The sequence below is a fragment of the Rattus rattus genome, chromosome 3 (assembly GCF_011064425.1).
Source record: "Rattus rattus isolate New Zealand chromosome 3, Rrattus_CSIRO_v1, whole genome shotgun sequence".
Lineage (NCBI taxonomy): Eukaryota > Metazoa > Chordata > Mammalia > Rodentia > Muridae > Rattus > Rattus rattus.
Genome location: NC_046156.1, coordinates 153216281 through 153241758, shown reverse-complemented (window position 1 = coordinate 153241758; position 25478 = coordinate 153216281). Strand labels below are relative to the sequence as shown.

The window sequence follows — 25478 nt, the reverse complement described above, 5'->3', positions numbered from 1 at the left end:
TGGGAATATGTCCTTATGCCTACAGAAGGAAATGCGACTGTCTCAGATCACATTCACACAGCCCCAAATACTAAGTTAAAGGCACTAATGCTGCTGTCACGAACGCTCGCACGAGTGAACCCATGGGTACTGCACATCCACAACCAGTGTAGGAGAGCAAGATCTGACATGGGACATAATACAAGGAAACTGTACCTAATAATATAACAAACAAGAACAAGAACGAAATAGAAAATATAAAGAGGTTCCCCAGAAAATGAGTTCAAGTCCATTGTCTTTTAAATGCAGATAATCGTGAATATTACCAAGAGCATTACTAAATTTCAATGGTGATATAAGCCCAATGGTCAGCTTCAAGGCACCCAAAGGGCAGAGGTCACTCCTGCTGGAATATCTAAACATTTCAAGTTCTACTTCCAAAACTGTACAAACATGAATGGCAGACGTTACCTGCTATTTAATTACAAGCAGCAAAATAAAGTGTCAAGGTCCACAATAGGTCATTATTCCTAATTTTAATTTGCTGCTCAGGGCCTTCTTAGGTAAGGGCATCACAGCATTTCACAGTGACAACACAATGCCTCTCAACATAGTCACTCACACACATTCAGAACAGCATTTGATGCCAGCACTCTAATCAATAAACAGTTAATGAAATGTGGTGATTTTACTCATGAGGCAATGAAAGAAATACAAGGGTCTGACTGCTTTTTATATCCTGAGTTTTCATACATAAGACTTAATTTTTATTGAAACAAAAATTCATATTTTAAAGGTTTGTCAAAAAAAGTTGCTTATCTATATGAAACTGAGTTAAATTAAGAATTTTAACTATCACAAAATAAGTTCAACACATTAGGATAACATCAACAAAAAATGTTGAACTGATTCAGATGCTACAGATGATATCCTAAAGAAGGATGTGTCTGGTCCCCACGGACAAAGGCTACGTTCCCAAAGGGAAATAAAGGCCCCAAGGCAGCCCATGCTCAGGACATCTCCCCAGTTGGCCCTGCTCAAGTCAGGAACATGGCTTATGCCATGCACACAAACTTATCCTAGCCAACCTGGCGGCTGCCTCCTAGCCTAGCACGCGCTTCTGCTCTGACTTACTTATCAGAGATCCCAGATAGTCAGCTGGGTCACATCCTGTCTCAGGATGAGTTACATGTGCCCAGCAGGACATGGCATCGTCAACAGCATGAAAGGGGCGCCCACCTCTGAACTGAAGTGACAGGTTTTGATTCCCACCTCTATAAACACTGGAATCACTGTGACCCACAACCCCAACACTAGAGCACATGTGCAGAGAGATCTCCCAATGCCAGGGTACCAAAGCCTCAGCAACCAGAGCCTAGACTCCTCCCCACTCTCTCCTAAACCTCTTCCAGCTTTCAAAAAACTATTCTGGGACCCTGTTCTTAGTCTTCTAAGAGACAATCTACTCAAAATACTATTAATTGGCATATACATTCACTGCCCATCCCTCCAAAAACAGGCTATCAAAAGATACTGTAACTACTCATCCCAGGACACTACCATTTAAACATATCTCATAGGAAGACCAGTAATGAGACCCATCACCACCATTCCAAAGAAAAGGAATCAAAATCAAAAACAAAACTACTGTTTTAAAAAGAGAAGTAAAAACCAGTTTACCATCAGAACTTTCATTGGACAGATTCTTTCCAAACAGTTTCCTCTGACCCAAAGGCATATGCCTTATGGAGACATAGTTTGCACCTTCCAAAGGCACATGCTGAAGCCCCCAGTGAAACACACTGCGTAACAGAACAATGAGTGAAGACTTGGCTAATTAATTCTCATTATCAACAGCTAGTCTTCAGAACATAACGGTCCAAAGTTGGCTCCAGGGGCCCAAGAGTTCTCCCAGATTGTCCTTGGACACCTGCAGATCTGAGGCCCCCAGAGGAGCTGTACATGCACATCACTTGGCTGTTCACATGTGTCCCTCACAGACTTGTCTCCTCACACACTCTGACAGGGATGTTATAGTGCCGATCATCCTCAGCTATGAGGGTCACCATTGGCCAGTCCTTGGGGGGATCAGTGGGATAGACTGTGATGAATTCCTCAGTGTTATACTTGGACAGCCGGTACACCTGGATGGTGTGGCGAACAGCATAGGCAAGAAGGAACATTTCAACCTGGGAAGGAAAAGCAAATGAGTGTTCTGATGGAGCCCACAGGAAAAGATGGGCCCTAGCACCAAGCTGGATCCACTATCCCAGACAATGAGTAGCAATGGCTTAGTTGCAAACGTTCTCCTCCCTTTGAACCTAGTCAAAGAGAAGGATAATAAAGAACGGAGTACATATCTGATAGGGTCTTATACTTGGAACATGAAAATTTTAATGTTAATTTAATAATGTATATAAGAAGACATCAGTTTAAAATTGAAAATATTTGAAAGATATTTCTCCAAAGACAATAAATGAGTGGCCGATGACCACATTAAGTCATAGCCCTTGGAGGAGCGCAAACTGGAGCCATGAGTACTCCATACCCGTGAGACTGTACACAGTCAAAAAGACAGAAGACTGACCTTGAATACAGGGTTCTCTTTGGGAGTAATGAAAATGTATGAAGACTGAAACATGCTAACGGTCAATGAATCACATGTTCTGTGAAGTGCATCATGGTTTTAAACGATAGTGAAAGCATCATGAAGACATGGAAAAATGATAAAGTGCTGTGGGAATGAATGTAAAGTGGGGCAGCTGCTTCTCTTTTTCTTCTTTTGGTGATGCAGGGATCAAAGGCAGGGCCTCATCCATGCCATGCAAGTGTTCTGGCACTGAGATACATTCTAGACCTGTACAGTAGACACCACTCACCTGTTCAAGGCCACCAGTGTGTCCCACCTGGTTCAGGTGGTTCCTCAGGAGCTGTTCAGGGTCATTTGATGTGTCTCGGGCAAACAAGAGCACAGAGAAAAAAGGAACTTCCTTTCCCTTCTCCTTGTCCTCATACAGTTGGATGGCTCTGGCTAACATCAAGAACTTCATAGCTTCGTAGAGGCTGTACTCCTCCTCCTCGTTTGTGAACAGCTCGTCACAGGCTGTCTGCCTTGCTTCAGCGGCTTCCATTGCAGCCAGGCTGACCCACTACAGTAGAAAGTTGTCACCATTAGAACTTTTGGTCTGAAAATCCCTCGCAAACTTTTGTACCATGATTACAAGATGGTTTTCAAAAGACGGAACCATAAGCAACATGCCAATGTGAACAGCTTCAAGTTCCCACCTCAAGCAACAGTGTTCTTCAGACCACACAAAGCCCTTGTTTAGCTTCTTCTCTGATATGAAGCAGATGCTGATCCTCTGCCTTCCCAAGCAACCAGAGCAACACCAACAACCACACAGCTGACAGAGTATGTGTGTGAGAACTAGCAAACAGCAAAGACTGCTACACCTGAAGGTTTTAGAAAAACCCCAGAAACACAGGCAAGCCTCCAAATTGGAAGACTGCCAAGGGAGACTGTGGGGTCTCCTGAATATTAGTTTATTAAACTTATCGCATAATGTCTTAAAAATATACATGAGTGTCTAATCAATAAATCCAACCAGGAATTCTTGATTACTAATTAAAGATCGAGGTTTTCACATAATAAGCAAACTCTTTTTTTTTTTTTTTTTTTATCTTTATTCACTTGAGTATTTCTTATTTACATTTCGATTGTTATTCTCTTTCCTGGTTTCCGTGCCATCATCCCCCTAGCCCCTCCCCCTCCCTTCTTTATGGGTGTTCCCCTAGCCCATCCTCCCCCCATTATCGCACTCCCCCAACAATCACGTTCACTGGGGGGGTTCACGTTTGGCAGGACCAAGGTCTTCCCCTTCCACTGGTGCTCTTACTAGGCTATTCATTGCTACCTATGAGGTTGGAATAGGCAAACTCTTTAAATGAACAAGAAAACATTGTAAATATGCGTACTGCTAAGCTACCATTAAAAAAAGAGACAGATGTCAATTTAAATACCAATCCTTATGAATAAGTGCTAATTAGCATTGCTTTCAAACACCAGTCTGAAGTTTAAACCTGAGAGAAAGTGTAGTGATTCTGACTACCCAGAACTCTCCAATACCTGATGGTGCTGGCTAGGAGCATGAGATCTGGCTTTTGCAGGGTGTCCCTGCAGGCTGCAGAACAGAGATGACGCCACAGCCGTCCCACTTTCTTGGTTGAAAGGAAGAAGAACCTAAGCAACTTTTAGTGCCAAGTATGACAGGGAGAAGCGCTGACAGCCGCTTGCACCAATTACTGAACAACGTTAATGTCACTGTAAACTGGCATCACAACACATTCCCCCAGGACAGTCCAGCTACAGTCAACATAGATTAAAACCAATCAACCAAACAAACAAAATAAAACCTAACACCTTCACCAGACCCTTAAAAATCTTGAAAACTACAACTTATAGCTAAGCTGACAAACTCACCAGTCTGTCCTTCAAAGAGTTACAGCCTGCCTTCACTCCAGCAGGCCAGCAGCTTCTAGCCCCCAACCACTACACTCCAATAGGCCAGGAGAACAACAGTTCCCTCTACCACAGGAAGGGTGAACTATATACACCAGGCCACAGGAAATTAGAATACCAAGCTATCCATGAACTATTTCAGACAACATCATGATGGTTTCAAAAGACAAGCCACTAATCTACTTATTGAAAAAGTTTTAAACACATATGGGTAGACTTTTAAAAGGTGAGAATAACTGGAAAGAACTTCATAAATACACAGTAGTCACTAAGAATATCAATGTAAGATAAAGGATGGGAGAGAGCTCACAGTTAAGAGCACTTGCTACTCTTACAGAGGATGTCCATGCCATGCTCACAACCACCTTATCTCCAGCTCCAGGAAACCAACATTCTCTTTTGGCCTCCATAGGTATCCAGATACACATGTGTGCATATATACATTATGCATATACACATATACCCATACAATAAACAAACAAATCTTTTAAAAGGAATATGGACTAAATGATAATCCTAAAACATACAAATATTGACTTAAAATAAAAATTATATTTATTAAGGTTTCTTTGAAAAATTAAATGTTATCTAAGACACTTCTATATAGCACCACCATCAAGAAACAGAATGTTGGTGTTTTTCCATTTTACTCAAAAAACTCATGAGAGGAATTAATATTAAAATTCTTTTAAAGTGTCCTTTTTCAGTGTGTGTGTAAGTATATGTGTGCACATGTATAAGGGTATATGTGTATATCATGCTTATGGTGACTATGATCTGTCACTCATTAGTTAGGCTAGACTGGATGGCCAGTGACCCTCAGGAACCCTTTTGTCCCCTTATTCTCCATTGCTGGGGCTGCAATCACATGTCACCATATCTGCCAATTTTATATAAATTCTGGGAAACCAAACTCAGTTCCTTGTCATGCACTTATAGACTATACAATTCCCCCAACCCCAAATTATTTTGTCTGAAACAGGCAAATTCTGACCCCTAAAGAAAACCACGAGCCAAAATGACCCTCCTTCCTTATAAACTTAAAAAATAAATATGAATCAATAAGACTAGAACATTGAGGGGTTGGGGATTTAGCTCAGTGGTAGAGCTCTTGCCTAGCAGGCGCAAGGCCCTGGGTTTGGTCCCCAGCTCCGAAAAAAAAGAAAAAAGAAAGACTAGAACATTGAATCTGCTGGGGCAACAAAAGAGAAAGCTTTGCACTGATCAGAGACAGAAAATTACGTGCGTCAAACCTTCGTCCTTAGCAGGGCAAGGGATTCCTTGATTCTTTCAACCAGGTCTTCACTCTTCCCATCAAATTTCAGTCCAAGTTTCCACTGCTTGATCCAGGTATATTTGTTTATCAGCTTTTCCGGTAACTGGAATATCAGAAAAACAGAGATAACGAGGTGTCAATGTTGCAAGATATCTGAGACTACCTAAAAGAAGACACCACAAAGCCTTCATACACTTCATACAAACCCACCTTGTTTCAAGAATTCCTGCAAGTGTATCCTATGGGTCAAGGGTGGAGAATGTGAACATGGAAGTCACAAACTCAGAAAGTATTGCCACATAGAAGGGTGTGACGTTAAATGCTATCCACAGAGTCCAACCCATGGAACACCAACCACAGGCAAGGACAGACAAGGGGCAAATCTGAAGATAAGCTAAGGAAGAATCCATACTGGGTCTTCATAGTAACTCTGGCTTCTGGGGACTCTGGCAGCCTTACCATGCATTAGTACATGGCTCAGTAAGGTGATTGTAAGCACAGAAGGTCCATGGTAAACATCAAAGGCTGCTCCTTTTCCTGACACAACAGGAAAGCCTAACTTCTGATACTTATAAACAACCCACTAAAATCACAAGATCTGCCTGTTAAGCAATATTCACACACACACACACACACACACACACACACACACACACACACACACACACGTAATCCACAGCATAAGATGGAGAAGAGTCAGACCCACAGCTGTGGGGGGTGGGGGGAGCACTACCCTTCCTATGTGAGAGCCACAGACAACTATTATGATCCTTACTTTCTGTTCCTGTTCCTGGACTATTTCATTTGTCCCTACACATCATTAGAATCTGGAATCTGAAGGCCACAATTCAATCGATGGCAGCATGAGAAACTATATCTTCTCAAGAGTCCTAGGTGTGTCAGGATGAAAACCATTGACTTGGGCTGGGTATGGGCACATCACTACACTGCTAAGATTTTACCACCAGTGAGATGGTTCAACAGAAGAGGCGCGTGCACACACATACACACACACACACTGAATGAATAAACAAACAAATGGGGAAAAATGGGGGGAGAGAGATTTCGCCCCTAGAGTCAAAAAATATCCTTAATGCCCTCTGCTGAATTTGTTTAACAGTAATAAACAGTTTAGAACAATACATGTTCAGTTCCACAGGAACCTAAGATTCTGAGACTCTTTCATAAACAGTAATTCTGATTGTGCTTTCTCAGTCTATGACAATCACAGATGCCATACGATGGCTTTCGGCTTTACATCAGTTTAGGGTGAGAGACATTAAGCCATCATATCTTATTGTGATAAATGACCATTTACCTAAAGCTGCAACAGCCCCATTCTGCACTCCTGAGACATGGACAGGCAGTTTAATTTAGTCTTCAGATTCATCACCAGAATCTAATGTGCCCTCAAGTGGCACCAAAGTGAAATTACAACATGGCTCCAAGAACTATGTCCAACAGAAAATCCTTGTCCAAGGATGTACAAGATAGGAAAGGCATAGACAGCAGCCCAGAGAAGAGCTGCAGGGTCTCTAACACTGGACAGTTACCTAAAGATCAGGTACAACAGTCAACTCAATTACTTTTGGAAGAAACAAGTTAATTTCCTCATCTCAGTCACTCACTGGTCAGTCTGTTGGTTAAGTGATCATCCAGGTACAGCGTGTATACTTCCACAAGTGGGAATCTTAGAAAAAAGTACAAAAAATAAGACTTAGAAAAGAAGGGGACCAACAAGACAGCTCAGTGGGGAAAAAGCACTGGCTATGTACTGCTGTCCTGAGTTCAATCCCGGAACCCATGTAAATGAGGAAGGTGAGCAAGCTCCACAAAGCTGTCCTCAGACCTCCGTACACTCACTGAAGCATCCATGCATATACACGCTCACACAGACACATGATAACAAAAGCTTAAGGAACTATTATGAAAGAACAATGGAGTTGGATTTGTCTATTCAGAAGTAGTAAGTATAACTTTAAATGCTTTCCTAGGTCACATGGGGTCCACATAAATCATTATTCCTTTCTAGTAGGCACACATGCCTGCCTTCTTTTCGAGTAAGAGAGGCAAGCAAGAAAGATTGTGCATTTGAAGTCAGCCTGGTCTCCCGAGCACGTTCCAGGACAGCCAGGGTTACAGAGAAACTGTCTGGAAGAAAAGAAAACTAAAGACAACAAAAGAGGAGGAGGAGGAAGACCAAAGCAAGAAATGATGGTGGTAAATGTTTAAGGATCACTAGGTAGTTTAAGCTCATCATTTGTGACTGGCCTAGAGAGCAGACTGTTGTCTATAACAAATACCTATAATCTCGATAACACAGCAACTGCAAGTATCAAAAGCATCGTCCCCAAAAGGAAGTCACGAAGAGCTTTAGTGTCTTTCTGTAGCAAGTGCTGTCACAGGCCTCATCCATCCATAGATCTTTCAAATACAGTAAATACCTAGAAACTAAAAAGCTCCTCCCTTTTCACAGGTGGAGGCTGTTCCAGCTTTGATCAGCTATGTCCAGGTTGGGGCTGCGGTCAGATAATCTGCCTGCCTGTGGTTGGTCAAACAGGCTGGGTTCTGGACAGAATAAGAGCACACAGAAAGCCTAGGCAGGACGAGAGCAGCAAGGCCAGAGCAGCAACAGAACAGAAGGTCCTGTCCAGGAGTCATTCTCAACCAACTAGTGCTGAACCTAGCTATCTCCCTTTGATGCTGGCAGCACTGAGGTCACAGAGTCTGCAAATGGAAGCAGACAGCTTGCACCATCCCTCAGTTAGTGAATCTCTGTGTACCTACCCCTCCTCTCCCTCAAACGCAGAGTTGGAAGCCGGTGTTTCACGCAAGTCTTAGGAACAATAAAACAAACTGCCAAGAAAGGTCCAAACCACACCAAGTTTCTGAGGGCATGAGAACAAACGTACTTTCCTGAGCAGATATTGAGCAGAAGCAAAATCCAATCAATGTGAATACTAATCTCAGTGACCGTGCCTCAGAAAGGCCAACACGTGATGCTGTGGAGAAGGGGACACCACACAGAGCCACTGGGAATTTAACAGTTATCCAATTACTCCAATTAGGCCAGGACAACCACACAACCGCCTCATCACTCCTACAAGGAACACATTTTAATACTGATCAAGATCAAACACAACCAATCACTCTCAAGAAAAGGCTACACTACATAACCCTGAACAGCTTAAAGTCACAATCCTCTTTCCTCAGCATGAAAAGTGCTGGAATCCAGGCATGTCACATCCTACCTTGCTTACCTGATCCATTTCACATGTGGTAGGTGATGTTACCCAACCCTGTTAGCAGGAGGCACTGCTTACTTTTCTGGGGTACACTGTCTATGTTTAATTACTTAGGACAGTATTTGCACCAAAAATTCTTAGAAAGTATAAAAATGTAAAATTAGTGTCAAATAAGCCCAGAAATCTAAAAAGCCCCCAAAGGTAAAGGCTTAAAACTACCAAACAGATTTGGTAATAATTTTCAAAGTACTTTCTTTTGTTTTTTTTTTAAGAGTATTATAGGCAAAGTCTCTCTCAAAATAATACCATCTAAAAATAGATTAAAACTTCTATTCCTTTCTTTAGTAAGTTGTAAAACGCATTTATTCCCTCTATTGGGTGTGCTGAAAGCACACAGTCCATGCCTGTGTAAGAAGCCCAAGTGCAACAGAAGCGAGTTAGCACTGTCACCCACTCACTAGGCTCACTTCAGACACTTCTGTTCCCCTAGGAAACCCTTATTGATGAGTATTAGACCACACAGAAGTAACAGCTTTACCATGGCTCTATCAGCCAGGCATGCTGGCTCGTAATCCCAGCACTCACAAGACTGAAGCAGAAGGATTACCACAGGTTTGAAGTCGGCCTGAGCTAGAGTTAAGACTCTGTCCACCCTCGGTCCCCTAAAGCCCTTCAACTCACATGCAAATAAAGAAAGGCAAAGCCACAAGCGCCAAGCTTAAAGAATTTCCTGTCATAAACCACTACACAAAACGTCAGCAAGAGACCTTCTTATATCAAGATGCCTGCTGGGATAGATCCCGGGGGCTCTCTACCATGTGGTAGACTTAAAGCAGGATAGCCAGGTCCAGGAAAGGTTTCTCCATGCAACACTAACATCTCATCATGAAACATATATTTGTTTTTGAATGCCTCTAAAACCTGAATGGACTCCAATAAAAATTATATAACCTACTTCACAGAAACACTAAAATAAAGTCAAGTTTCTCTATGTGTTTTTTATGAATTCTAAACATTTAATTCAGCTTTAAGTCTTTAATTCAGCTTAAGTGTATTAAGTTTTGTCATTTTTTTTTCTTGAAAATACTCATTATTTCTTGTAGAATGATGTCATTATGTGGGTGAAGGTAGGTGGCCTGTCATTGGATAGGAGGGAAGGATGGGTGGGAGAAAAGTTTTAGAGAGAGGAGGAGACTGGAACCAAGAGAGAAGAGACAGCTGAGAGAAGAAGGAGGTGGATATAAAGATTCCTCTCTGCACTTTTACAGGTTGTTATGAATATTCTTAAGGGATGGATGTGTACAGGGCTTTGTGTGTCTAGGTGGGAAATTATATCTTATCAATCGGATCAGAGATTACTATGTTGTGTGTTCTTTCATGTGGTGATTTAAGTTCGAGAGAGTATGTGGTGGCTGGAGACACTAGGCCACCATGGAATTGGGATGTGTACGTCTGGCATGGTGGCAACCTACCTTGGGAACTAGATGGGTAGAAAGATTGTTGCCAGGCTCAGAGAGTGGCCATCGGCAGTGTGATATGATACAGAGCAAAGCGGGTGAGAGGCTTTGCTGACTGAGATGAAGGTATCTACCAGGTATCTCGGAGCACTACGGTACCAGATCTAATGTGGGATAAAAGACAGCATTGTTTATAATTTCACAGCAACAATTTCTAGCCATTTTTATACATATAAAATCATCTTACAGATGTAAACTGAACCAATCCATACACTGCATATAATACCATCAGGCAACATGAGCAGAAAGAGAAGTCTTCTCACAAGAACTTCCTGAAACACTGAGACTCAACTTCATGCAGCCACATACCAGTATGAGCTCCAGGTCCTGCAGCCAGGGGGGCAGCTCGGCCAGCTGGCTCATAGCCTGGAACAGTGTGGCCCGCAGTGCACAGTAATTATCGCCACGGACTCGCCTTATGGAAGTGAACTTCTGAGAAACTTCCTCATAGCCCTTGGGAGAAAACATCAAAGAGTTCAGATGGTGGTTACTGGCTTAAGATAGCATGAAAAGTTCCATCCCTATGGGAAATAATTGTCCTAAATTATTGGGAAATGGTAAACAAGAAAGAATAGCTCAGTAAGGCATTCCAATCTCTGATTATGATTCCATTTACCTTAAAATATTGATGCGTTTTGAAATCTCAGCATTTATAACAGTATTTCTCAACTTTCCTAATGCTATGACTCTTGAATAAAGTTCCTCATGTTATGGTGACCCTCAACCATAAAATTATTTCCTTATTACTTCAAAACTGTCATTCTGCTGTTATAAGCTATAATATAAACATATGATATGCATGATATCTGGTATGTAACCCCCAAGGGGGTTGTGACCCACAGTTTGAGAACCACTGATCTATAACAAATGCAACAGACCTGACATACAAAATAAACCAGTTGTCCAGCACTAGCCACCCTCATGATCCCTTCCTAGGCATCTGAGGGAGCACTCACTCACTGCTGACATTCGGAAAGGTTTAATGTGTGGTTAATTATCCCAAATGGTTTAATAAAGAGACTGGGAAGGGAGGCAGGCAATATTTCTATTTCTAGTTTTAAAATTATACATAAATCCTGAGTTTCCAAAGTGTATGTGTACACATACAGGCCTAAGTAACACAGCAATGGTAATACATTCTAAGAATATGTCACTAGACAATGCCATCATTGTGCACACAGCAGAGTGCACATGCACAAACCTAGCTGGTATATCCTATTATATACTTGGACTATATAGTCTCTTACTGAGTATTAGCAGGGGAAGCATGCTAACTAGCCACAATGGAAAACGAAGGTATTAAACCAAGTATGAGGCAATACAATCAAGAGGTAAAGTGAATGTGAGATGTACCAGGTTGCTGCTGGCGTAACACGGCACACTGTGGTTCTCAGAACAGTGGCACAGGCAGCTATCAAGTGCAGTGACGCCATGACTGCATGCACTGCGCTCTCCTGACTGATAGTCCAGGTCTGTTTATAACAGCCTCAAGACAAGCACTAGAGTGATGTGCCACAACCTGACACACACCATAGCTATGTCAGCAGGAGATCAAAAGCTTCAGGTCCATTAGAATCTTACAGATCCGTAACTTAGTATTTCAGAGATGAATCTAATGCTTCAAAAAATTAATCTGAATTTATAAACACTTCCCAAAAAATATCCAATCAAAACACAGACAATTAGGTGAATAAGGACTAAAATAAAATCAAGAGTCAAAGTTGTTAACAGGCAGTGGAAATGCTCAGATTACACCACAGCTCTTAAGGAAATGCACCTAAGGAAATAGGGTGTTTTCATTTGATTACTGAATGGTCAAATCTTTCTTTCCCTGAAACCAATCCCACAGACGAATGATTTTCCCGTAAGTTCTAAAATATGGCATTATCTGGGTAACCTGAGTGTTTCGGTATTGAACTTAGACATGCCAACCATTAAAACAGATCTTTGAAAGAGACTAAGGCAACAGGATGAAATTATTAATTAGTGATGCTATTTCTAGGGCAGGTAAGAAAATATATCCATGATTCACTGCATTTCTGGGTGGAAAGCTGGAGACCCTGAGCCGGTGGTAGCATGACTAGCAGACGGCCTTGGTGACTGAGAATCAAGCTATTCTGTAGCTCACATGCAAGGGCCTACAGCACAGATTTATAAGAATTAGGGTTAAGGCTGATTTGGGGACTAGAGTTGAACTCTAAAAGATGAGTAATATTTCCTAAAATAATAATGAGGAGGAAGAGAAAGAAGAGGAAGAGGAGGAAAAGGTGGAAGAGGAAGAAAAGGAGAAGCAGCAGCTACCGCTGCTGCTATGAGGGAAATTAATTAAAATTTGAAAAATTTAAAACCCTTTCAAGTATGATTCTATCAAATTCTATCAAATTTGGCTAGAAAAATGACTCCAAAGTTAAGAGCACTGGCTGCTCTTCCAGAAGACCTGGGTCCTATTCTAAGCATCCACAAAGAGGCTCACAATCATAGCTAATTCCAATCTCAGGGAATCCAATCCTCTCTTCTGGCCTCTGCAGACAGTGTACACACATGATACACATATATGTGGAAGCAAAACACCCATACGCATACAAATAAATGATAAAAATATAAAAGATTGGCCAATTATTTCTAAAATACAAGTAGTATATTCAAATTAAAAATACAAATAATCCAAGGGAAAAAAAAAAGGAACGAAAAGACACAACCTTAAGTACTAGGTAGAAGTTTGTCACTAGCTTAGGAATGGTCAAACAGAAACAGTGCCACATAGTTTCCCTACCAATAAGGAATAATAAGTACATTCTGTAGGTAGAGCCCATAGGGTGTGCTGCAGTTTCAATACCACATCACAGTCTTGGAGGCTTCTCTAGGGCTATCAGTATATGCAATAGAATGAAGTGAAGGTAGCTCCTGGCACACCTTAAATGAAGGAAATGGTTCAAATCCCCTGCAGGGAGAGTACAGCGGATCTGATACCTAGGACTCAGACGAATGCGCAGAAGGTGTAAAACTGCCTCTGCCTACCCTTGAGGCCTGTGCGGCACCAGCTAGGAAGGGCATTCCCAACTGTCTCCAAGACAGCCACCAGTGGCTGACTGTACTCACAACAGCACAGCTGTGTGTTCTTCAGAGAATTAAGTTACTCAAGAGCTGATGTTGCTTCTATATTAGTACTATGACTCTAAACAAGTCCTTATCTGTGCAGTGTTTCCTCATCTCTAAAATTAGAACGCTGATATTTACAGCATTGCCTTACTATAGGCATTGTCTTAACCAATGTCTAAAACCCCGCTATGATATGTAACCCATGGCAAAGGGTTGAAGAACTTTAATAGGTGCCTTGGCCGTACCTTTCTCATGCACATGGCTTTCTCGGTATTTCCTCTCCATTCCTTTTTGCAGTAGTCCATAATATCCATTTCAGGAGCCACACTTAACCTGGGTTCTGCTGAAAAATCAAATAGCAACAATGAAATGAAACAAGTAACCAAGGAAAGTGTAAGGGAAACAAAGGTATTGATTTCCGGGGGCTGAGGGGAGTCCTCTCCTCACGCCTTACTTTCTCTATTTGAAAATCCCTGACTTTCACTACTGCCCATGCCACCTCCATAAACCAGAGTGGTCTCTTAATGGGTCTCCCCTGTCACCACACCATCCAGACCATTCGCTACACAGCAGCTAGTCAGGCTGTTCATTTAAACCCTAGGTCAGGTGGCAGTCCTTCCTCACATGCTCAAGGAGCTGCAGGAACCTCCCAGCTCACATTCATCGGACCCACGGGACCCACGGGTGTCTGTGAACACTTTAATAATAAGATGCAAGCATATGAACCATGAAAAATAGTTCCATTATCTCTGTCATATCTATTAGACAGACATAACACTTAACAAAAAATTCCATTTGCTATTTACCTAAAAGACTAGCTTTTGTTATAAGCCAGAAAGGATCAAAGCGCTCAGTGTTGGTTAATCTACAGGCACCTTTGATGTCCACCAAAATTAGTACAACTCAGGATCAAACAAATGTTACGGATTTTCTTTTTTATAAAAAATGCCTTTAGATTCACTTCTCCTCCCAACAACCTCTTCTTTGTTCGTGTGTGTGTGTGTGTATGTGTGTGTGTGTGTGTGTGTATGTATGTATATACTGTATGTATATGTGTGTTATGTATGTATGTGTACTCTGTGTGTGTGTGTGTGTGTGTGTGTGTGTGTACTGGGGATTGAACCTAGGGCTTTAAGTAAGACTTTTCTTGATTTAGTAGATGAGGTTTGATTTCTTGATATATGCCTATGATTATGTGTATGTGTGCATTTGACAGTTTGTTATTCCAAAAAGAAATTAGGGCAATGCTCAGGTTCATCTTGGCTTCTTTTTTAAACTGTTAAGGATATGGATATTAGCAACTGCTTTAGGAAGTGAACCTAAACACATATAGAGCCTACATATCTTATACATAAGTGTTTCACTCAATTCAACAATTCACTGTTCTAACCATGTCAAACACTGTGCCGGGGATGGAGATATGAGGAAATGAGGACAGGACTCCACCCCGTTAGATGCTGTAGACGAAGAGGAAAGGAATACAAGCACTTACAAGCCAGAGCACAGTGAAGCCAGTGACAGAGGAACACCAAAGACTCCCCAGAGTTCAGGGAATGCAATGTGTTTTTTAAGTAAACAGTAAAAACTGCCTATTCAAAAAACTACCTCATTGTTCACCATTTCTCAAAGAAAAAAACAACCTTTTACAAAAGGTTACATAATCCATGCACAGATAGATTCCTGTGTGGAATACATTGTGGTTAACCTGGAAGTGAAAACGAGTACTGTTACACAACCAACCCTTAAACACCCCTCATCTTTGAAACTCAAGAGAGAGTTTTTTGGAGGCTACTTACAATAAGGAAGTACTCACGCATCTGCCTTTCCACTCACATCCCCCACCAACAGGAAGAACTGCTAATACGCAGTCAGGACCCTTCTGGGCCATAAGTTCTTGTCAGGGAGGGGTGTAAGCCTGGAGAGAAGGTACTTCACAAGCAGAGGAAGGGCTTCCAGACAAGCAGTCTTCCTTCCTGTCTTCTCCTCTGCTGTCCTCACTCCCAGACACACTAAGACCTGACCTCTGGGCAGGAATCCTACCATCTCAGACCACACAGTTAAGGCTGGCTCAGGGGTCTTATAAAAGCAGGAGGCCAAGCCAGAAGCCCAATCCTGTCCTGGATCAGAGGTCTGCATAAGGCTAGAGGCTTGGAGAAATGAAGTACTTGCATATACACAAGTATCTATGAATTTTACTGGGTTTCTGTGTCTGGGAGGACACAGCAATCCCCACATGCTGACTAGGCTAGGAGATGGAGGCACAACATGACGCAGTGCCTGACCTCATCAGCCCACTGGGTACGACACCCTCCGTCTAATTGTAAACTATACCAGCTCCCATTGCTGTTACAAGGAAGAAAACTATTTTTTTGCCAAAACCAAAAAAAGAAAAAAAATTAAATAAAAAAAAAAAAAAAAAAAAAACCAGACTGGTGAGCAGGCACTCAGATAAGTAAGCTTCAGTCCTTAAGCCTCATGTACACAACAAATATAATAACCAGACCTCAAAGAGTAAGAAAAAAACAAAACTGGGGCTCCTCCAGGAAGCTGGAACTTTCAGAGGACAGACTAGCACTGGAATATCAAACTTCTTCTACAACAAGTCTGGTAGAAAATCACCAGAGTTTTAGGGGCACAGGGTTTCACAACTATCAGCTTGCATGAAAGCTACCAAGTCAAACATAAACTTAAAAGCTCTAGCAGAACTGTATTTACAAAGCGTGACAGGTCAAGGTGTGGAAAGCCTTTATGGAGCTAAGTTAGACAGAGATGTCTTTTCACTCACAGAAAGGATGAGAGCATTCCTATTGGTCTCAGTAAGCACTCTGCTCTGCTATGGAGGAGGCAGAGCTCCTACAGGACCTCAGGAAGGGCAGTGAGCTCAACAGGACTGAGCTATGAGGAGCACTGTGAGACGGAAGCTGCCCTTCACCAGACTCACAAAAATGTTTGGCCGCTGTGTGGGAACAATGCTGGACAGAAGAAAATCAAATCAAAACCGAGCAAGGCTCAGGAGTAGAGGAGGAGAAGAGGAGGGTCTCAGCACTATCAAATGGTGAACACAGAAGAGCATGAGAGCCAAGTCCAAACAGCAGTCTGGGCCTGAGTAATTTGGAGCAGCACAGTCATGAAGACTGAGCATCCTACCAAGCTCTAAGGAGGATTACTATAGAACATCCCTGCTGGCTTCATAGGGGAAATGGACTAGCTCTGGAGGAAGACTCAAACCATTATCAAAACCGTATGTATCCTAATTACAATAATGCTTTTGTTAGCCACAGGGACAGAAGCCAGTTCTAATACTGAAGCAGAACATGTGAACCACCCAAGCAGTGAGAGTACCATTCACAGCACTCTGGGAGAGCTCTACTCAGCCTCTGCACAGGCCGACCTGCAAAGGAAGGACACACTTCACTTGTAACCACAGGCCAGCGAGCCACGGGGAGCAGCAAGTCCACACCAGGAACGAGAAGACCAAGCCAAACAGAGCAATACAGACTGCACAGTCACACAGTGACTGCTGTTCTCAAGCACATGGTCATTCTGCCATAGTCATTAGATACACATGGCCTTCTGCAAGGATATATTACAGCTAACTTCTCAAAACATCTTGCAATTGAAATTGACAAATGTGTTCAAATCCAAACTCTTAGAGAATGCAAAGAAACAAGCTGAGAGACGGCAGAGTCAAGGTGCAGGCAGTCTTCCCTAGGTCTATTTCAGCAGAGTGAGCAGCTCATGTAAGAGACTGGATGTATAAGAGGACTTGTAGGAATTACAGGCCACATTTCATGAAAGCAGACATGATGATCTAACTAGGTTTTCTATGTACAAGAAAGTCTACAGACAAAACAATTCCACACATACCTGATATCCCTCTTTCATGTATTAGCAATTCTTTCTCCTTTTCTATTTCATCTGCAGCACGGTACATGTCCTCCTCGCTGAAATCACACCAAAGTAGATATTTTCAAACTCTTGTTGCACTGACATTTCCCATTGTGTGACATTAGCTAGCTGCTTATGAAATGCTATGACATGGAATTTAACTGCTTTCACATACAGGATGCCACGGTGATAATATGGGTTCTAGAATCTCTATCGTAGCACTTTCTTCTACTGCAGAATCCCTTTCTTTAAGTGAGACCATTCATACATCACTTTATATGACTCCAAGGTCATTTAAACTCAAATCTACTAGCATGCATCTTAATCAGTGAAGCTCTGAATGACTCCTTCATGTTCCAAGAACATAAATAGTGCTGATAGAAGCATTTACACAGAATGCTGACTTTTATAACATATTACAAGTAAATCTGACACAACTACCCTGAACACGAAAAGAGAGAATCAATTATTACAAGCCCCCTAAGCCAAAAATTCTCCTCAAGGATTCTCTTGTTCCCTCACCCTAACTAACCACCCAGATGCTGCTACATTCCCACACGCTTTAATGGCTACTGTTAATGAACAACTTCTTTAAGACTATAGTCACTTCCTAAAGTGTCTCTTCAGTGAACTAGCAAGTATTAGGAAGGGGGTAAAATTCTAAGCAAAGACAATGAATATAGGGGTGGGGATTTAGCTCAGCAGTAGAGCGCTTGCCTAGCAAGAGCAAGGCCCTGGGTTCGGTCCCCAGCTCCGAGAAAAATAAAAAAAAAAAAAAAGACAATGACTATGGCTCCCACTTTGAAATTCCTCCCTTTCCTTGAAGGCTTACAGGCTTGGCTAGAGCTGCCTAGCATGTTCCAACTTCAGTATTAATCCCAGCACCTTGAAAATAATATTCACCCCAAAATAACAATAAAGGTGACAGATACAAAGTGTGTATGTGAAAGACCAGTAGAAAGCAGAGGGGAAAGGGTACAAGCAAGGAAGCCCTGGATGCTGGACAGGCAACCATTTGAGGGAAGCTAGGAAGACAGGGGGACATCTGAGGGTCAGGAACCAGAAGAGCAAATTCATCTGAAGGAATATCAACACAAGCTTAAAAAGCAGGAGATGCCACATACGAGTGTGCAGACTTCCAACTCCCCATATTTTCCATGACACTACTCCATCCTCACAGCAGATCAAACACAATGGAATCCAGGAAGGAAGAGGTGCCAGGCTCAGATATATGTAACCAAGTAAGTAAGCAAGGTACTTCTGCTTCCAATCTCGTCATCCTTGGACATGGCCTAGCAGACAGAGCTAGGAGAAAGGACAGTCTCAGAAGAGACAGACAAAGAAGGGAAATAAGAGAGCAAATTGCAGAGAAAATCTAACAAGAACCTCATGAAATCATCCAGTGTTTCCCACATATGAGAGAATAAACGTCTAAATCTGCACCCTGCAGATGTGGTGGTACATGCTTATAATCCCAGTACTCAAGAGGCTGTGAATGGAGATCTTGATATTAAGATCAGCCTGGAGTATAGAAGGACCTTGTCATTCATACGTATATATGAATGTAGCTTACCCACTCCTTCCCTCCAACATGAATTTGATTATTCCCCTATGCACTACTCAGAATTCAGTGCAAACACTTAACCACAACTACCTGCACTTTTACAGGTGGTCTGCTACAGGCATTCTCTTGTCCCAACAGACTCAGAATCCTGATCTGCCTCTTTGCTAACATATACTGACTCAAGCGTCGTGGCACACTAAGGGAGCAACAGTTACTGTGGGTACCCAGTCAGACTGAGAGGTTAGCTGCTCTTCATCCCAGTCCTTATTACCTCTATGTGTAACTGTTCCTGAGGTATTTACTTCACAGGACTGCTGTAAGAAAGATATATTTAAAGTAACAAGTACTCAAAAAAATTAGCTACTATTAATTTTCATATATCTACCAATGTGGAAAGTACTAATAAACAAGTTGCCTAGTGGTCAGTTCTTGTCCTATTTTCTCTAGTGTGTACATATAGGTGTGATAGTAAGACAGCAAGTATCATATGATCCAGTAACATTTAAAGCAAAAGGCATGACATCACTCAGAGAATTTGTTCCAAAGTTAAAAGCAAACAGATGCGTGGGAGCAACAGATCAAAAGCCAAAAATAAAATATGACCATGTGTTTTCATTCTCCTCTCATAAACTTAATAACATCTTCTGTCAAACCAACAATTACACCTATCAGAGAAATTCTGATCCTCTAAAATAGTCATTGAAACAAATCACTTTCTTAATATATTTAAATTCTCAGAAGCTGTCTTCAGATGACACTTCCCCAATCTTGCCCTCAAATTTCTCAGCTTCAGTGAGAAGGCTGTATGATCTGTGGTTCCTCTTCCAGCTAAGTCCTAACCGCCCATGATAAATTTGCATTTCAGGCAAATTCTGTGGCTAGCCTGTATGAGCATTTAGCTCCCTTCTGTCTCCTCACAACCCAGTGCCCAGAGAAGGCAATCCAAACAGTCACTTTACAAATCAAATGCTCACACGGGGCAATAGGAAAAGAACCAACAGAAAGAGCAGAAGAGCAAGAGAGCCGAGTGCACGGAGGAGGGCAGAAAGAGCGGTGACTCAGGACAGTTCTCACAAGAGGAGCAAAGCAGAAACCAAAGAGCCCACCACATCTACCACTCACTTCAGCAACCTGAGATCTCACCTAGATCCTGGCACCAGTATTTGTTCATTTCCTTGGCCACCAAAGGTGAGCTGCAATGTGAGCCTTCAAAAATGAAACCAAAGCTGTGTGTCCTTGGAGAACAGATAAACGCCAACTTTAAGTAATAAAGATCAACACAGTCAGAAAGGAAAGCTTGTGAGAGCCAGGATGAGATATCCATCCACCTAAGGTGACCAGACAGAAACAGAGAGGGGGAAGGGGTGTATTTGTAAAGTGTTCTAGGGATGGAGCACTTGCCTAGCATGCCCAAGTCTCTGGCATTCATTCGCTGGAGCTGTAAAAATTAAAATGGCTTCACCTGACCGTCTGTCTTGGGGCTACCTTCTGTCAGTTTTGTTTTGTTCTACTGTCTTGATGTGTGAAGTGACAAATGCTGTGCTGAAAACAACTGCAAATCAGCATTAGCGCTGTGCTGGGAATGTGGAGCTGCTAGAGGTCTGATCTCTTTTCTAATGGGAAGGAAAGATAATGAAACAATGCAAGGAAAGGGGTATTAATTAAGATAAAGTCATCAATGCTGACAGATCTAAAGGAATGGCAACTTCTACTGGGAAAGACATGTCCACTCTGGCAAGGAAGAGAGGTCACGAACCCCAAAGACTCAGATGATCACCAAAGCAAAAACTTCTCTCCTATAAAACAGGACAGATAGAAAATACGAACATGGAAAATGGCTCCATGTCCAGACATGCTAGTTACACGTCAACTGTACAGTTAAACTTTAAAACCAAAATGATAATAAGTCCTAGAGGTTTCCTTAGTTTAGCACCATGGCATTATTTGAAAGGATCTGCTCTCAAGTTCCAAGTAAATACCTTTTACCCATTTCCTCATAAGCTAAACTACTCTATTCTGAAGCCAACACGCCAAACTGAGCAAGCTCTAGTGCACACTGAATTATAACTAGTGACTCTTAATTTGCTCAGAGATTTCCACATCAACAATTCTTAAAGGGGTGTGTGTGTGTGTGTTGTGGAAGGGGGACTGAGCTAGCACCTTATGAAGATGAGGCTGGCCTTGAACTCCTGATCCTGCTCCAACTCCACCTTTGGAGTGCTGGCATTACAAGAATAAACTACTAAATCCAGTTAAGACTTGTTTGCAAATGCTTGTTGGTGCAAACAAAATTATAGTACTTCCAAAAAAACTGTAAAATTAAAGGCAGAGCTCAGTGAAGCAGATTTCTATGAAGCCACATTTTCAATTTCTGATTCAAGACATGAAATGAAAGCAACCAATTCTAATGTATACACACAGCTTACAAGACAATACTTTCTTGTTTAAACAAGAAGTATTTATTTTGATGCTTACTATTTTATGTGCATGAGTGTTCCCCTGAATGCATATCTGTATGCTATGTGTGCGCCTAGAGCCTGAGGCCAGAGAGGGTACTGGATCCTCAGGTACTGGAGTTACAGAGGGTTGCAAGCCACACTGTGTGGGTGCTGAGAACCTAAACCAGGACAGCAAGTACTCTTAACCACTAGCCATTTTTCCAGCCTTCAAAGTAGTATGAGCATTTGACAAGGCAGCCTTAGTTGTCTAAGAATGAGAACATCGACTGCAGCTCTATTCAGGTCTGAACTGCAGCCCTGCAGTTTATATTTAACTGGGTCTGTCCTGGCGACTAATGGCTCAGACAGTATTGGTAAACTGGAGTCAACCAATGTGACACCAACATGTCTTCCCACACAGAAAAGTAAAGACTACCCAGTCTAGCCTTTTTCCAGCTTTGGTAGCTGCAGATAGGGTAAACAACACAGCACATGCAGGAAAGTACCAGCACCTAGGCCAAACTCCACCCACTTCTGCCAGGGGACTGTCCATGTCCAGCTCATGCTGTTCCATGTGATTTCCAGAAGCATGTAAGGACAATATGGCCACCTTCACCAATGAGGTCTGGAAACATCCTGGACAATTCCTTAAGTGGGCTCTTCCTTGGGTGAGGGAAGGAGAGGGCTGCCACTATATTCTCACAGTTACATGCATTCTTACCCCACTCTGGGAGCTAGGCTGGGCAAGGATGGGAAACAACATAAAAGTGGCCTTGGGAATCCCTGAAAACAGCCTAGCACTTACAGAGTAGCAAGCTCACTGACCCTTCAAGAATCTATACCTTAGCTTAGAAACACAAATTTGCCCTCAACTTCATAGGGCTTCACAGACTACTGGTATACCTCCACACAAGAGCACAGCCACCATGAATCTCAGAGTAAACTTCAGTTCCATCCTCAAGTAGACCGAGAAGGTGCATGGAGTAGCCTGTGACTTCCCTGACCACTTCTGGTTGGGCCGTTTCCTTGAAAAAGATAGTATGGTATGATCGTCTAAGGGTTCCCCACAGACATAGCAGAATTCAAACATGAAAGGATGGGGAGATGAGCAGCAGACAGAGCAGAAGAGACCTGTGAGCAGCCAGTGAGCTTGCAAAAGTCAATTAATCTGGTAATGTAAGGCCTCCTCAAACGGGACCCAACTTTTCCTGTGGGCCATCGCTGGGGGCTTGTGCAGCGGGCAGTGTATACATGTGGTTTAGGTGTCCCTCTTTCCCAGTTCCTTCTCTTGTGAAATGCAGTGAGCTTATTAAAAAGAAATCAGAACAGCTGTGTTAACCCTCCAGCGTCACAGCCCAAGTACATAATTCACCTGTAGACTGCCTAGGACTTACATTCATAATCTCCCCTCAACTATAACAAAAATGACTCCACAGCGTATCTCAAGTCATATCCAGTCTTATTATTTCCTATTTTAACGTACAAATATTTTCAGTAATTCTGAGTGAAAAGAAAGTTCTGACCCCAGAGCCTAACACAGATTTTAAAAGCACATTCTTAACAGTATTAAATTTATACCCAAACTATTAAGCTGCACATATCAGATATACATATATTATACTGTCAACTATGTACTGTTTCTATGATACAGGACCCTAAGAAAGTCCCACAGAGAGAAATAGCCCAGTCAGCTACTCATAAAGGCTGATTCAGAAAGACAAAGCTAGCGGTGTGACATATTAAACTGTAACATGTGTGAGTTATACTAGCCTCATTTCCCCACCTGAAGAGTCAAGCGAGAATGGGATAATTAAGGCCAACACAGGCAGTAAGGAAAAAAGAAACTGAGCTAATAACATACTGATTACAAACATGGGGGTGGGAAGTCCACTGGCCTTAGAAACCGTGCCTCTCTGTCCAGTGTTGCTGAGGTCAGAAAGAAGGGGCTGGAGTGAGAGAGGCTCAGGAAACGTGGTCTTAAAATCTACCTGTGTCTCCCTGGCTTCCTGCACAAGCTGCCCCTGCAGAGTCTGCACCTGCTTCCTCAAGTGTGAGATGTCGAACCTAGGTTTCAGCTTTAAGACTAACAGCAGTGTGAAGACTCCTTCCCTCTGAGGCCCAATCCCCAAGGTGTTCGTGAGAACCACCACACCAGGAAACCTACCAAACAACTGTGTGTACTTGGCCTCAAAAGTTCAGGTATCTTTCAAAGCATGTGAAACTGCTAGGGTAAGACGGAGGTGCGGGACTTAAAGGTGGGGCATCAAGGAAAGGCTCAGCGTAGGAAGGCTGGCAGTTGGAACAGTTAGGAACAGAGGAAGAGCAGAGGCAAGAAACATCTCTAACCTAGACAGCTTCAACTTGGCAGCCACTGATTAGACCAACTCACACATGTTCCTGTATATGGAGTTCAATATAATGAAAAATAAGTGTCCCTATTTAAGAATCAGGGCATTTCATCAAAAACCAGGGTATCTAGATTAACTACAGAAGACCTAGCAACTATGCCCAAAGCTTAGATAATGCTGATCCAAATAAAGAGCTAAAAGCTCTCCAAATCCCAAAGCTAACAGTCAATGTCACTGACTCTAATTGGTAGTCTAGCTCTGGGAGAAGGTTAAGGCCCCTACTCTATACCTTTCCCCAGTAACCATTAGCTCATTACGCGAATAATTACCATCACATTTGGGCACTCAGTAAATGAAAGCGGCCAAAGCCCCACCGCAAAGCACCTCGCAAATGAGCTATTAAATCACATCTTCTTTAACGAGGCTTCGAAAGACCCCTTCTTAGGAAATTAAAAGCGCTCTAAAGGTCCATCTAGACACACCTTATATTTTAACTTTTGGGCCAATAAGAAAATTGACTGTCAGCACTTTTAATTTTGTAGGTTCAAAGGCATCTATAACTATGCCACCAACTCAGCAGACACCTCCAAACCCTCCATAGTGTAATCGCTTTTAACTTAGTTTTTCTTCTTCACAGCCAATAAGGAACTGCTCTAAAACCGCGCGCGCGCGCGCGCGCGTGCGTGTGTCTGTGTCTGTGTGTATGTGTGTGTTGTGTTTAAAAGCAACGGGTGGAAGGAATACCTAGCCAGGGTCTGATAGGGTAAAACGGAGCGGGCCAGCCTGTAGCCAAAGTCTGTCCAACAGGTGGGAAACTCAAGTGGTGGCATCGCGGGGCAGTTCTGTGGCGACCTCAGGGGCGACCTCACTTCCTCCGAGCTGGGTTAGAGGAAAAGAGCTACAGGGAGCTAGTTGGTCATTAAATACGCCTCTCCAGTTTTCTTTCCCAAACTCCTAGTGCTTTCCCTAACTTCAGGGATGGACAGCTGTCAAAGCGGGAGTGGGGCGGCCTGAGTGACCGAGCTGTGACAGGTTCCATACTACGACTCTGTCAAACTCGTCTCCTACTGCTCGGGGTCGCCGACCTGAGATAGAGGAAACCCACGCGACCCCGAGCCAGCTCCCACGACTGTCCCGCTCACTCACTGCTCCGCCGGGCATCGCGTCGCGGCCCGGGGCTGCGCGCCGACCGTCACCTTCCCGCCGTCCCGCGCCGCGGCCCCTGCCTCGCGCGCCGGCGTCTCCGAGCAGCCCGCTCCCGGCCACGCTCCGGGTTGGGGCATGATTCCCCGACTCATTCGCGGCCACGAAGGGCCCTGCGGTCCCGCCGTCTGGAGCCGTGATTGCTCTGCCCCGCACCTCGCGAGGTCCGCAGAGCTCTTCCGTAAGCGTCACTGTGGCCCGCCCCGCGACCTTTGGCCTGCGTCGAGGGGGCGTGGCGAGAGGCTAGGGGACCTGAGAAGGGCGGGGCTGGAAATAGAGGGAGTACGCTTGCGCAGAGGGCAGTGAGCTTCAGCCTGTAAAAGCCGGCGCCATGTGCCCACTGCGCATGTCTGGGCTCTGCTTGCAGGGGCGCCTCTTCACCCAGGTTTCAGGGACCGCTGT

At 43.1% G+C, this 25478-nt stretch overlaps 1 protein-coding gene across 3 annotated transcripts; it reads right to left on the bottom strand.

The window, feature by feature from the left end:
• Window positions 1–261: 261 nt before the first annotated feature.
• On the bottom strand, window positions 262–25276 carry Otulin (OTU deubiquitinase with linear linkage specificity). Of its 3 annotated transcripts, none has more exons than XM_032898683.1 (7): window positions 25020–25274; window positions 17503–17579; window positions 13881–13978; window positions 10846–10989; window positions 5752–5877; window positions 2859–3128; window positions 262–2168 (listed from the first exon to the last, which is right to left on the bottom strand). In XM_032898683.1, exons 1-7 carry the CDS (start codon window positions 25169–25171, stop codon window positions 1974–1976), a joined length of 1062 nt encoding a protein of 353 aa, XP_032754574.1. In that variant the 5' UTR covers window positions 25172–25274; the 3' UTR covers window positions 262–1973. The 3 variants fall into 3 exon arrangements, with proteins under 3 accessions (XP_032754574.1, XP_032754575.1, XP_032754576.1); XM_032898684.1 differs by having other exon boundaries at window positions 13881–13975; XM_032898685.1 differs by lacking the exon at window positions 262–2168 and adding an exon at window positions 2537–2708 and having other exon boundaries at window positions 2834–3128; window positions 25020–25276.
• Between the last annotated feature and the right edge of the window lie 202 nt (window positions 25277–25478).

Bases quoted from the DNA above. Each gene is read 5' to 3' on its own strand.
- Otulin (XM_032898683.1), bottom strand. From the start codon at position 25,171: ATGAGTCGGGGAATCATGCCCCAACCCGGAGCGTGGCCGGGAGCGGGC. The intron at 17,580-25,019 runs GTGAGTGAGCGG...GTGTGATTTCAG, and splicing joins ACGCGATGCCCGGCGGAGCA to CGAGGAGGACATGTACCGTG. The intron at 13,979-17,502 runs GTATGTGTGGAA...TTGATTTTTCAG, and splicing joins ACATGAAAGAGGGATATCAG to CAGAACCCAGGTTAAGTGTG.